The 14873-nt window shown below is 38.8% G+C and overlaps 1 protein-coding gene across 1 annotated transcript; it reads left to right on the top strand.

The window, feature by feature from the left end:
* The first annotated feature begins 768 nt into the window (after nt 1-768).
* LOC143856583 (uncharacterized) lies at nt 769-13567 on the top strand. Its single transcript, XM_077366850.1, has 6 exons — nt 769-953; nt 1234-1460; nt 2912-3091; nt 5072-5198; nt 5558-5671; nt 13132-13567. Exons 2-6 carry the CDS (start codon nt 1242-1244, stop codon nt 13245-13247), a joined length of 756 nt encoding a protein of 251 aa, XP_077222965.1. The 5' UTR covers nt 769-953; nt 1234-1241; the 3' UTR covers nt 13248-13567.
* The last annotated feature ends 1306 nt before the right edge of the window (nt 13568-14873 follow it).

Here is a 14873-nt window from a genome sequence, read left to right on the forward strand (position 1 = left end):
CCACCTATATTTTTGAAAATGAAGTGTACCATCCAGACCATAGGATGATCCGAGCCGTCCATTTGATGGGCCATAACGTAAATGGGTTGTGCCCCCAAAAGGGTTGGCCCATCAAATGAATGGTTTGGATCATCCTGTGGTCGTACAGTAACATTAAGGCCCGTCCACAACATAGGATGATCCAAGCCGTCCATGGTTTGGATAATCCCATTAGGCTCCACCGATATTTTTCAAATTGAAGCGTACCGTCCACAACATAGGATGATCCAAGCCGTCCATGGTTTGGATCATCCTATGGTATGGTTCGTACCAATTTAGGCCCCACCATATTTTTGAAAATGAAATGTACCGTCCAGACCATAGGATGATCCGAGCCGTCCATTTGATGGGCCACAATGTAAAATAGGTTGTGCCCCAAAAATCATTTCCGTAGGATGATAAGATGTAGTTTCTATTTAGATCGGAGGACTAGGATCAGCCTATGGAAATGATATTTTGGGACGCAACCTATTTACATTTATGGCCCATCAAGTGGACGGTTTGGCTTATCCTATGGTGTGGTATGGGCGGGGCCTACGTTGTTCAAAGATGGGCCCAAAGAGAAAATGTGACAAAAATGATCGTACCGAGATAAGAAGAGGAAGAGGAGGAAGAGCACAACCAATGAGGATGGAAATTGTGTGAATGGTAGATATCCACCGTGGGCCCACATTATGAATAGTCCAGATGGTGTTTCGAGTATAAGATGTTTCTCGTAGTCTTCTAGATTTATTGATCTTCTTGTCCTCCCCCGAATAAACTACACACCATTACGTATCACGCAATGCCCAAAAGGGAAAAAAATATCCCTCTCTCCCCCTTTATCTCTCCTATAAAACCCTAATTTCAAAACTTCATCAGGCCTTGTTAATCTTCACGACAATCTCTGCGCCCTGCTTTTTCATCTATTCCAGGTACTTTTTCTCTTTTTCCTTCTCTTTCGAATCCGTAGAAGCTTGGCAAAATTCTATAGGTTTTGGAAAATGCTTTTAAAATCTGGTAATTCTGAAACTATATTTTCAAATTACATCAAACAATCTACTAATCTATGCAAAAACAGAGCTATAACTGCTCTGATTCCAGCAAATCCTTCATCCTCATCTTTCTATTTCTTTTCATTTTTATTTCATCTTATCGCAATTACTCCTGTTTTTGTGCCCTAACATTTCGACCTCTGTATTTCACTGTTCAAAGGAAAAAAAATGGTGGTAATTGAACAGGATTCAAACGGGAGTGATGATGAGACCACGCAAAATCATGTGAATAATAAAATTCCAGAGGAATCTGCGTCTTTAACTGAAGAAGCAGTTAGGGATTTGGAGGGTTTTGAAACTGCGAGTGAAGGGGAAGGCGATGAACAGCCTGTCACTTCCAAGGAGGATTCATATGAAGACGCATTGAATGGTGAACAGTTGAAACAGGTCTGTCAATTTCATTGTTTTCTTTGATGCATTTTGTCGAGTTGGGTGTCTTGCATTCAACCCGTTTGGGTTCCGAAATATTGTTGGCGGCCCGATTTGAGTATGTTTTGGGGGTTTTAGGGTTTATTTTCCTCTTCCTCGTGTGAAGAGGGTTGAGAGCTCAAAAGGGGAAAAAGGGTGTGTACTAGGGTTTCTTTTGGGTTTGGTGGAAAAAAGACCGAGATGGTTGAATACAAAATAAGATACATCAAATTAGATATAAAGCAAAATTCAAGAGGCAAAAAATTGAACAGCTAAAAATCTTCCTTCTCTACTACTTATAGTGGATTTTGTTGTCGTCTCTGCCGTGGATATAGACTTTGCCGGACCACCTAAATGTTTTTGTCTTTGTGCATTTGCTTGTGTTTGGTTCTTTCGTTTTGCCTTGCCTTTGAAATTGCATAATGCTATTGTGGGGTTTTTCATAACACATTTGAATTTTAAGATCATGAATATGAAAAAAAACTTTATTCGGTGGTTTATTAAGGCCACGTTTGGATACCCACAAGATTTAGATTTGGATTTAGTTGATATTTTGAACTGGATCAGATCCTTAGATTTCCAAATCAGCTACAACAGTGCAAAAAATTCCAATTTTTAAATCTGTTCTGCGAGACATTATTTGGAAATCAAAATTTGTGGCAACTTCCTTCACCGTCGCTGCTCCTCAACATTGCTCCGGCAGCAGCGAGACACCCCTCCCTCCCTCTCTGTCTTAAAACATGATCATGAAGATGATTGATGTATTTTGTATCCAAAAGTCAAATCCAAATCAAAATACAAATGCATGATGTATCCAAACGGGCCCTAATGTCTTTCTAAAATTGTGTATTTCACCAATTTAAATTGGAATTTATTTTGTCTGGTTTGATGAATTGTTATTGTAGGTATTGAATCTGATAGCACCTTCTTTTAGGCCCTGTTTGGATTGCAAGAATTTTCGGGGAAAGCTTGGAAAGGAAAATATATAAAAAATTTCCCACTTTTTTCTACAGACGTAAAGATGACATGAACCAACCCAGTTCAACTTACTTAGAAGGACCTTCAAGTTATGAAAATATCCCTCTAAATTAAGCATAATCATGTCATTTCCCTCTAAATTGTGGAAAGAAAAATTTCCAAGAAATTTTTTTCTGTCAGAAATGTTTTTGTTGATACCCAAACATGGCCTAGTGAAGTGATATTTTGGAAATGGATGGCTAGTAGTAGAATTGTCTCTAAGATTTGTGTACAAAGATGTTCCCTAACTTAGTGGAAACTGTTAATTTGTTTTCAGCGGTAGAAAGGCATTCCAGGAGTTCTTTCTTATATGGGAACTATAAATTAGTAGTTTAACTAGATTCTATCTATGTTACTGTCATAGCTACCCGTGTTAGAATTTTGATCCAATCTTCTCATTTCCATGGAAGCAGAGAGCCTTAACTCAAGCCAATGATGCAAAGGCGGAAGGCAATAAACTGTTTGGTGCCGGGCAGTATGAAGACGCAATATCACAATATGCACTTGCTTTACAGTTTGCTCCTGAAATGCCTTCGTCCTTGGAAATTCGTTCTATATGCCATGCAAACAGTGCTGTATGCTATTTGAAATTGGTATGTGGAACTTTCTGCACCTTTATTTAGCATTATTCCATTGAAATTCTTTCTAAGATACATTCAGATTTTCTTTTTGGTGTATTAATTAAGCATTTTTCATTTAGCCGACCCTAACTAGTTTGGGACAAAGGCTTTGTTGAGTTGAATTAAGCATTTTTCATTTGTAACTTTCTGCACCTTTATATTTTAATCAATTGTGATAGACTTTTGTTATCCTGGTTAAAAACAAGAAGAACATGATAGTTTGGTGTAGAGCTAGGCTACACATGGAAAGAGTCCTTTATATTGGTTCAGAAAAATGAAGAAACTTTCAAGCAGAAGCAGCTCTTATATACCCTAGCACACTCCATTCTATACTAACTCTAAATGTAGATACTTGTTTTAACAGAAAAATAAGAAATCCCATCATTACTTAGACAGTTGGGATGGAATCATGGAACAAGGCATCACACCTTGGCAAGGAGTAGACATCAAATCCATACAAGAGGAAAAACTTCAAATATATGTTCATTCATCATTCCATTATTATTCATCAGGGTTACAATATATAAGAGAATGAAGAGAATTAGAAAGTTCTAAAACCCCAAAACAAAAATCTAACACTTTTGGAATAAAACAATCCCGGCCCTAATGACTTTAAAACTCTGTCCACACTTAAAATTCTTGTAGTATGTGTGGAAAACCGCACAACTCAAAGAAACTAAGTGATATTGGTGGGAAAAGACCGTGGTACCCCTCCTATAACTTAAGGGACTTAAAAGACACCTAAAAACACTTAAAAATTAAAATATGTTAGGGGCCTAAGATGGTCCCCATCAGGGCCCTTCCCAGAGCAGATGATCGTTAATACCAGTCGGAAGAGGAAGAGATTGAGTTGATGGCCCGGAGAGAACAAGCTCTTTAGTTGGCTGCCCTTTCCTAATAAAATGGCAAGCCCAAAATGATTGATGGGCCCACCAGGCCGGTTGTATACAAACCTTTCTTTGTGGTTCGATCCTATCAAATATTTCACATTTTCTTTGTTCTTCTCTTTGCAAATTTAGTGCTTGTTTGATCGTGTGTGGACCACTGTTTGCTAACTTTTTTAATTAATCAAAGGGGTTAAATATGAAATAACTTCTCTGACATCTGCCTCCAGTACTCACTATTTATCCTTCAGTTCTTCTAAGGGTATTCACATTTTTGGCGTATAACTAACTTTTTCTAATCATTTCTGTGTTAATATCTGTTTATGTGATATTTGTGAACTTAGAAGTAGGAACCTTCTCTCGGGTGCCTCTCCCACCTCGGAACCTCTCCCACCTCTGAACCTTGATTCGGCGTTCCTTAGGAAGGAGCTTTCAGGGAGCATGACCCCATAGAGACAGAAACCGCTCTAATGACGCTCCCAGCCTTCTTCTATTACTTTATAAGTCCTACCATCATCAACTTCCCTACATCAAACTCCTCCAACTCTTCAAAGTACTTCATTAGAGCAAGCACAAAGGCTTGTGCATCTTCAGAAGGCACGAGGAACGAGTGTACACAAATGAAGATGGTGAAGATGGTTAGAAATTAGCTTTTAGATGTACTTAAGTTTTGAAAGATATGTATGAAAATGGTTAGAAACTATTATTTTTTGATGTACTTGAATTTTGAAAGATATATAAACAAAATATTGCATACACGCTCCCATGGCGCTCCCAAACTTAGACTCTTCTAGACCCCACGCTTCCCCGCCCTCGCTCCCGCTCCCGCTCCCGCTCCCGCCTCCGCCCCCACCTCTGCACCCGCTTCGTGCTTCTAAGTTTGTGAACCATACAGGCTGCTAAGCATCTTATTGACTTCTCTACAATGATTTTTTGCCCTTTTGAGCTCCTTTCCCATGTTCATTGCATTTTTCCTTCCCTCTATTTATGTTCTCTTGCCTTACAAGCTATCCGAGTTGGGTTTTGGTGCTTTTTAGTTTCTTTATTGAGTATACTAGATACATCTCAGGGAAGATATGATGACACAATTAAGGAATGCACAAAAGCATTGGAGCTGAATCCTACCTATGTGAAAGCTCTGATTAAAAGAGGAGAGGCGCATGAAAAGCTTGAACACTTTGAAGAGGCTATTGCAGGTATCCTTTGATTTATGTTATTTTTTTCACCGTGTTTCCTATTTGAGGTATCGTTTTCCACTACATCTATTGGTTAGTATAGTTATACATTTGTACGCTGATAGGAGTCCTTTTTCCAAAAGGGAAATGATTTCTGCGCTCCAATGTTTTGATAAACATTCGCTCCCATGTTTGTCGTGTAGTCTTCAAAGGGCGTCGGAGGAATTTTACGGTGCTCAAAAAGCTCTTACAAGCCCTTTAATAAACACTACACGATGAACATGGGAGCGCATGTTTATCAAACATTAGAGTGCTGAAATCATTTCCCTTTCCAAAATAATTATATTATGTTTTACTGGAACTTTCCTTTTTGCATACAGACATGAAAAAGATTTTGGAGTTGGATTCTTCCAATGATCAAGCTAGAAGAGCGATTCGACGATTGGAGCCATTGGCAGCAGAAAAGAGAGAAAAGATGAAAGAAGAGATGATTGGTATGCTCAGAGATTATTTTGATATTTTTACACCTGCTGCTTTTATTGTTGAACTTCCATGGAAAATTGTCTTCCGTTTTTCATATGCACGAAGATATTTCTCAATCTTATTTGATTATGATTTTCCTATTAATTGTGAATAAGTGAAGTTTTTCCTATTAATTGTGAACAAGGAAATTTTCATAGCCTAAACAAAGCAATTTGAATTGTTTTGTTGGTGGATTGTTCGTCAATGATCATCTCTATAACATAAAAAGTGATTAGGAGGAGAGTGCAGTGGTGCAGTTCGCAAGAGCATCTTGAGGCAATGATAAGTGATTGTTCTATCATCCAATATGATTTCATTTGTACTCGGTTGACACGATTATAATTTGGGAGAGTCAAAGGAGTTTTTATTGACACTGCATGGCAAAACAAGGAACGCAACCAAGGTAAAATGGAGTTGACTCGGGGGAGTCCACGATGATGCGGAGGAGTTTTAAAACTATGGGATGAACACTCAATGCATGTCAGGAGTTCCATATTTATTGTGGATGGAATAATCATATTGTGAAAGAAGACATGCAGCCATCCCTATGACATCTTGCACAGAATTTATGTTACTTTGTTGTTTGGAAATGCTAAAAGCAAACACGTAAGTGTCGGTCAAAATGAGAAGTGAAGCTGAAAAGTAAGCCTTGAGGTGTGAAGCATAAACAATGATGTCTGTGGGTGAGAGACCCACACTATCCCATCATTGTTGTCTATAAACACCCCTTATATTCTAGTTGGACTAAGATTACCGAACAAATATCCCTCAAAATTTAGTTTAAGGGATCTGTGGATACCCAGGTTCTACCTATCGCTCCCTTTCCTCTTTAATCTGATAACTTTTCCTTCATTTTTTTTCAACATATCAAGGGACAAGACACCTCAAAACTCTTCCTTTGCTGGAGTCCAAGACGAAGACAATGGGAATTTGATTTTCCATAATATTTGGTTGAGAGAGCCATGAACACCATTGAAAATGCATTGGTTTTTCTCTTTTCCCAAGGACCATAAGACTACAAACGGAATAATAGCTCAAAGTTGCCCTCTCCTTGAGGTGAGACAACCACCAGCTTTGAACCATGGCCTTAATGAGCAAGAGAAGATCCACTAAACCCTGAACCACCACAAAACCGAATTCCAAACACAAGATGGTTGTGGGCAATGAATAAAAACATGATTAGCTAACTCGTTTTCTTTTTTGTATAGCTTACACCTGTTAGCGAGTTGGAAGCCTTACGACTTGATGTATTCCGACTATTGATCTTGTTTAGATGGCTTGAAGAAGTGAATCTTAAAGAGGATGTCTGACTTTTTAATCCTCCTCCAAAATCTGTTTTCCTTCTCATCCCATGAGGGGTGAGAAGAAGTGCAATAGAAGTGCTCAATGAGAAGTCACCTAAAGGCTCAACCATCCAACCACTTCGCCCTCCATAGGAGGAAAAACCTCCTCTAAAGCACTCAACAGCCTAAGGGAAACTAATAGATTCAGACTCTCTTAGATTTCTACGAAAGACCCCATACTATCCTTCCTCCCACACGCTTATAACATTCTAATACATCTACCTGGCTACCATTAAAAAAAAAGAAAAAAATCTACCTCGCTGTCCTTGACAGTAATTAATCTAAAGAGTTCTGGGATTGTATGACACATCACGAGCTCCTAACCAATACATCTATTGAAAATGTGTGATCGCATTCGTTTCCCTAACATAAACCTAACCCTTGGTAAGAACTCTTTCCTAACCTGCAAAATCAACATCCATGCACCCAAACATTTACTTCTTCCCTAAATCCCTGCATCCACACCTGCCTCAACCCTCCTACATCTAGCTATCACGGTATCGCCCTCCTCCACAAGCCTCTTTTTTATCCCCAAATATTCATATCCATTACGAGAAACAGTGTTACATAGGCCTAAACCCCCTCTCCTCTTGGGTTCAACTGTTCAAGGTTTTAAATTTTGGTTTCTGTCGACACAGATAATGAAGCATTTCGATTTTGGTGGAAATCTTTTAAAATAACAGAAATGTATGGAAACACATGCAAATGATGAAATTTTAAGATGAAACTTTTTGAAATGCTAGAATGAGCACACATACATACTTAGAAACCATCACATGAGCAAGAAAACCATCCATAATGGCTTAATCACATCGAACACCAAGTGACATGCGTTGCCTCGCATCTCTAGATTCTGAAACAGTAAAGTCAATAAAGAAGTACAATGTAATGAAGTATAAGAAAGTACAATGACCAGTCTCCCCTATGAGGACCCCAACTCATGTCAATACCACATTGAGTTATGAGGTATTATTGGTCTTATGCCGATATGATATCGCATCATAAGATACGGTTACTTTGCTCTACAGTTCAATGATGTTTCCTATCAAATATCATTCTCTATATTAATGAAATGAAAATCATAGCATCTTCGTGTTTTTGTCGTTCTGACCATTTTGGTCGAATTTCGGGAATTTCGGTCTAATTTCGAGAATTCCGGTTAGATTTTGGGAATTCCAGTCGAAATTTTGGGGAAATAATGACGTGGAAGGCTTCACTAACGTTAGTAAGTAAACAAGAATTGAGAAAGAGGGCTCCCTGCCTACGGGCTTTGCATTTATCAGTAAGAAGAATTTGGAATACATTTTCAGATCCACCCTCTCTCTCTACTTCACTCCAAACCCTATCCTCTCCCTACAAGGTAAAGCAAAAAAACCCAATCCACACATTCATATGCGTTCTCCATGTCTACAAATGCCACCCCCACCCTCCCAAGAAGACCTCATCAGAACGAGATTCACTTAATTGATATCCATACCAATCCATTCGAACCCAGGGTTTGGCATTTTCTTTCTTGATCGTAAAGTAAATTCCTCAGATCCAGATAGCCCCTTCTAATAGTCATAGTGTGAGTAGTAACTTCCAGTCACTCTTCTTTCACAACGAGCTTTGCACCCTTCACAGCAGCCTCAATTTGTTAATAGAGGGTTAAGCTCCGACCTTGGTAGACGTGGTGCAGCCATGTCTTCTGCTAGGCGTGCAACTTGGGCTGGATTGGTTGGAGCTTTTGCTAAAAAATAAATTGCAATCAACCCGAACCCTACATGATTTGATGGTAAAATCTCTATCCTTATTCCCAAAAATCAACCCAAGTTGCACCTCTATCCTCGGCAATGAGCCTCGTATTCGTACTCTCCATCTTGCTCCCTCGCCTCGCGGCGGCGGCGGCGGCATCTATATTCTATAGTGAGTGCCTCAGGGAGGTAGAAGGCCCACGGGTCGTCAACTTCTTTTCCCGGAGCAGTAGTGACAATATCTGAGGAATAAGGATAGGAGGAATAAGCACCAATTAGCGACAGCATCAGGGGAATAAGCATCGGTTAACTCTCCAATCCCCACCCCCGAAAAAAGCCCTCCCAAGTCCCAACACACACACACACACAGGATTTGACAACTGCCCACAAATACACCCTGAAAAGGCAAAATGATTTTCCCGTAGCCTTCATTCCAATGGATGGAGTCTTTCAATACGATCTTATACCAACTTCCAACCAAACATAGCCTTCATTCCAATGGATGGTCTTCAGTACAATCTTGTACAAACTTCCAACCAAACATAGCCTTCATTCCAATGGATAGAGTCTTCAATACAACCTGTCGATCTTATCTAAAGTTCAAACCCAACTTATCGTTGTTTGCCTCTAATCTCCACTGCCCCGTCTTCTTAGAATGAGAACAGTTTTTGGGTTACATTCATTCACAACCTCTCCATGAACATTTTTTGGGTGTTTTTGTTGCTTTAGTTCCCCGGCAGAAGTGGTTTATCATAACAGATTAGGCCCTCTGATCATCTTGTTTGCTGGAATACCATGTTGGAAATGCCAACAAATTTGCAGCCCTAGGGGCTGTGTTGCATGTATTCAGATCCGTGTGTCGGGATCCGACACGGATTCGAGGTGTCGGATTCGGCGAAACCCAAAAAGTAGGATTCAGATTCAGTAATTTCTATATAAAATAAAAATTAAAAATTAAAAAATAAATAAATTATATATATATATATATATATATATATATATATATATATGAGGAAAGTGTATATATATATATATATATATAATTATATATATAATATAACCCTGCCATATATATAATTTTTTTTTTAAAATAAATTATATATATATATATATATATATAATTATATATATTCGAGGTGTCTTATATATATATATATATGAGGAAAGTGTTCCTAAGCTATAGCTCAAAAACACATGTGGCTCCACATTTTTTGGGGATCCAAAGCATTCATTTGGAAGACCCTTCCATGGATAGGGTGTGTACCAAAAATCAGCCCTATAGGATCATCCTAACCCTGCCATTTGTTGAGGGAAAAAATGGGCAGAAACATGGACACACAGTGTCTGTCCATTTTCCACTCCACCTTTGATTGGGTTAGGATGATCCTATAGGGCTGATTTTTGGTACACACTCTATCCATGGAAGGGCCTTCCGAATGAATGCTTTGGATCCCCTAAAAAATGTGGGGCCACATGTGTTTTTTAGCTATAGCTTAGATAAGCTTAGATAAGCTATAGCTTAGGAACACTTTCCTCTCTCTTTCTCTCTCTCTCTCTCTCTCTCTCTATATATATATATATATATATATATATATATATATATATATATATATATATACATATGAGAAAACGGTTCCTACACATATGTGTAGAGAGTTCTCTACACACTAGCTTAAAATACAGTGGGGGCCCACATTATTTGGGTGATCCAAGCCATCCATTTTAAAGGCCCTCACATAGATAGGGTGTCTACAAAAAATCAGATCCATAGGATTATCCCAACCCTACGATTTGTGGAGGTAAAATGGATGTCTTTAAACCTTCACAAATTAGTTCATTTTTTGCCTCCAAAGTTCGAATGGTTAGGATGATCCTATGGATCTGATTTTTTGTGGACACCCTATCTATATGAGGGCCTTAAAAATGAATGGTTTGGATCACCCAAATAATGTGGCCCCCACTGTATTTTAAGCTAGTGTGTAGATAGCTTATCTACACATATGTGTAGGAACCGTTCTCTCTCTCTCTCTCTCTCTATATATATATATATATATATATATATATATATATATATATATATATATATTCATGAAAAAAATGGGGGTAAAGGGTCGAGGCATTAGAATTTTTATTAAGAGAGTCAAAGGAGGAGGAAGGGGGCCGAGGTGCTAGGGCTTTTATTGAAAGAGTATGGCTTGTGCTTTCATATAAAAAAAAGTCAAGATGAAAACACACTTAAAAGGAAAATATATAGGATTCGCATTTTAAAAGAGATAACAATGAATCTGATTCGCATGAAAAAAGGGGATTCGTGCGGGACACTGCTACGACAAGAATCCGGGTGTGTCCTACGCGAGACAACAATGAATCTGATTCGCATGAAAAAAAAGGATTCGTGCGGGACACTGCTATGACAAGAATCCGGGTGTGCCCTACGCGAATCCAAGTCCGATTCAGGTGCAGAGACGTGTCGACACGGATTCGGCATGGGGGGCAAAGAATCCATGCAACACAGCCTAGGGGAATGTTCAGATCTGGGAAGGAGGCAACCATCTTGCTATCATTCAAAGAACAGAGTAAAATGAGCCGATTCCCATATTTTCTATCCTGAAATGGATGAAGCACAACCTGTCTTTGAAAGAGCCTCTCCTATGGAAAACTCATTTCTTAGTTCTTACAATGATTAGAAATCCTTCAACAATGATGTGAATGTTTGGGCTACTACAGCTGATATAAATTGCTAAGTGCATGGCAAAATGTGAGCCATTGTTCTGCTTAAGTTAAGCACCCCGAAACTCTCATTGTTTGTCATTGCTTTCTGAAATTTTTCTCATGAAGAGTGTCTAGCCTCAATAACTGCACTTTCGTGACGTCTCGCTCTGCAATGGGCAAGCGAGAGGTTTTGAACCACTGAAGAATGTAGGACCGGGAAGAGAAATAGAAGAAGAGGGAAAAGAGAGAAGAATAGGAGGAAGAGTAGAAGAAGAAGAGAAGAGAGAAGAATAAAGGAGAAGAAGTCTTGGGGGAGAAGAAGAGAGGAAATTGGAGGGGATATGGGTTAGCAAGGGAAGATGGGTTGCTTGGCTGGGATTGGAAAAGGTGGAGAAGAGTGGCAATCGGCTTACATCTCAGAGGTTTCAAGAGGCTGCTAAAGGTAGGTTTTTGGGTAGAGTTCGGGCTGGAATCACAGGCCTTGTAACTAGGGTTTTGGGAGAAGGTTCTGCAGGTTGGGTTTATGGGAAGGTTGCAGCAGAATTCTGCCAAAAAAAAAAAAAAAGGATAGGAAACTGGGTTGAAATAAGAGTTGCAGGCTATTTTGTGTGGCCGTAGGTGACTGGTTTTTGGGGCTGGCTGTTGGGTGAAAACGAAATGGGATTTGGGTACTGTTTTGGCATGTAATCAAAGCACAGAAAGCGTGGGGACAGCGTGGTGTCTGCTGTCTTATATTAGTGAGGGGATTGAATTGGAAATAGTTGAGATAATGAGGGTTTTAAGAGGGCTGAGATGAAAAGGGTTTTGATTAATTTCTCCGATCTTTGAAGAGAGAAGAATAGAGGAGAAGAAGCCTTGGGGGAGAAGAAGAGAGGAAATTGGAGGGGAGAATCTCAATCAATCTTTAATTCATTTAAGGCTTGTAATCCCTAATACATGAGGCCTATATATAAGCAATGGAACTAAAATTCTATGGAAAATAAAATCCCTAAAAATAACATGGAAAATAAAATCCTAGAAACTAAATAACATGGAAAACTAAAAACATGTAAATAAATACTAATGGGCAAATATGCCACTTATTTGGCCTACTTTCTGCATCAAGATGACCCATGGCTTTCATCCAACTACTCTACCGATTCAATGGTGGAAGCACCTGGAGTAGGCACACGTGTAGCAAAGGACCCACATGAAAGGGCATCTACCCCATCGATAACTACTCAAAGCTGCTGTTAGCTTCTGAAACTGAAAGATAGCCAATGTTGCTTACAAAAATTGACATTTTTTTTATCTGAATGAAAATTCAGTTTGAAATTTGCTTTTCCAGACACCTGGCACCTGATGCTTTGTGTTCATCTTGTTTCTGTTCTTTTTTCTCATAACACATGTTTTTGTTAATGAAGGTATAGATGATGCCCATCCTACAGCATAGCTTTTTACTGGTTACAACTTTGAGGAAGTTGCATCTAGTGTAATCATTTTAACATGAGGTCCTTCTGTGCATCTGAGAGATTTGAATGCCATGTTGTGTTTTGGGTTAATCCACCCCAGCTAGAATACATCATAATCTTTGCTCCCTGAAAATTCTTTGAACTCATTCAGGATACAAAGCTGAACTGCTTGGTTTTTCCTGTCTCATTGCAGGGAAGCTGAAGGAGATGGGGAATTCAGTATTGGGGCGCTTTGGGATGAACATCGACAACTTCAAAGCTGTCAAAGATCCAAACACTGGATCCTATTCTATCTCATTCCAGCGCTAATGAGCAGCAAGTAAAACCCTATCTCATACAAAAAAAAAAGGAATTATAGAATTTAAGAAACTCCTTCCTCTCCCATGGTAAGTAGTTGCTAGGCCAAGAAATGATACAGATTCTATGTGTGTGCAACTGTGGACAGAGTCAGAGACTGAAATCTTCACCCTGATGATTTCATGTTCTGTTTGCCATCATGGCTATGAAATGCAATGCAGATCTGTTTATTTGTATTCTCCTGCCCTTCTACTGTTCTTTGCTCAAAAGTTGTGAGATCAAATGGCTTAAGATTACACTTGATGTTCATATTTATATTTTCATCAACAATATATTCACTGCATTTGGAGCAACATAAGGCCCGCTCTGGATACCCCAATCAGAGAGAACATTAGCTTCAATAGTCTCGTTGCCAACATCAAATATGAAGGACATAGTGTTTGGGCCAGCAGTATAGACATGGGCAGTTATAGTGACATGCTTCTGTACATTGGCGTGGTTGACTCAGCCTTGTGGTTGATCTTTGTTGCCCCCCAAAACTCAATGCGAGGGGTAATTAATCCGTCCCCCCGCATTGAGTTTATCTTAGACTCTTAATGCCTTTTTTAAAGAAACAGAAGGACTTAAAAAATGGCAAGATGCACTGCAAAATGGAGAGGAATGTAGGAATGCAAGTGACAATAGTCAACCGATAGCCTCTGGCACATCACAATGGTGATGAACAACAACCAATGCAAAAATCTTGAGTAAGAAAATAAAGGAAACGCTCAACATCGTAGATGATCCCATTGCCCTTCAAGCTCTTAATAGTTGTGGGTAAGATAAACAAACTAAGAAACTAGGAAAACAGAGACCATGTCTGGCAACAATGCATTTTTTTTAGTTTCTCATATGGTGAGAGGGGGGTCGGGGTTGGCGTCCAAAAGCATGGTTTAGGCCTTGGCTCAACCCTGGTTCTTCCGGCCAAAGATTGGTTATGTTACGGAGCGGAAGAAAGAAATATAATGTACCAGATTAATTTTTTCACATGAAAGTTATTTCTTACTTTTATTTAAATTAAATATAAACAAGTTCAGAAATAGCCAGTTTTTTATGCCATTGTGGCAAATGATAATTCTTGGCATAGTTTTAAATTTTTATCGAAACAACATGAGCCGGTCGAAATGTTTCTGTTTTTACCTCCGCCAAAACCGAATGTTTCTGTTTTTACCTCCGCCAAAACCAAATTTGAAATGCATAAATTAAAATCGTAAGTGTAATAGTGGTATAAAGTGCATGTCATCAAGTGTATTTAAACTATTATGGATGATTAGTTTGTTTGTGTGATGTTTCTAAGTGTATATTTATTATGCTCATTGTAGCATTTCTTGAAGTTTTATCCTTTAATTCTATAACGATATATTTTTATAATATTAAATAACTGAAAATTCCAATTAATACAGAAACATTACCATTTCCTTGATGACCGAAACCGAAATTTAAATCCTTACTATAGATGGATGAAAGGAGCAAGGAAAAGATCCATATCCTTTGCCAATTTTCAGTAGAATGATTTTTGGGTCTCTGATCACCATGGAACAATTCATAACACACCAAACGTGTCAACGGCCAAGATTTCATCACCGGCCGGACCCACTT

The sequence above is a fragment of the Tasmannia lanceolata genome, unplaced genomic scaffold (assembly GCF_043159265.1).
Source record: "Tasmannia lanceolata isolate RefF3 unplaced genomic scaffold, GAP_Taslan_0.1 ptg000023l, whole genome shotgun sequence".
Classification (NCBI taxonomy): domain Eukaryota; kingdom Viridiplantae; phylum Streptophyta; class Magnoliopsida; order Canellales; family Winteraceae; genus Tasmannia; species Tasmannia lanceolata.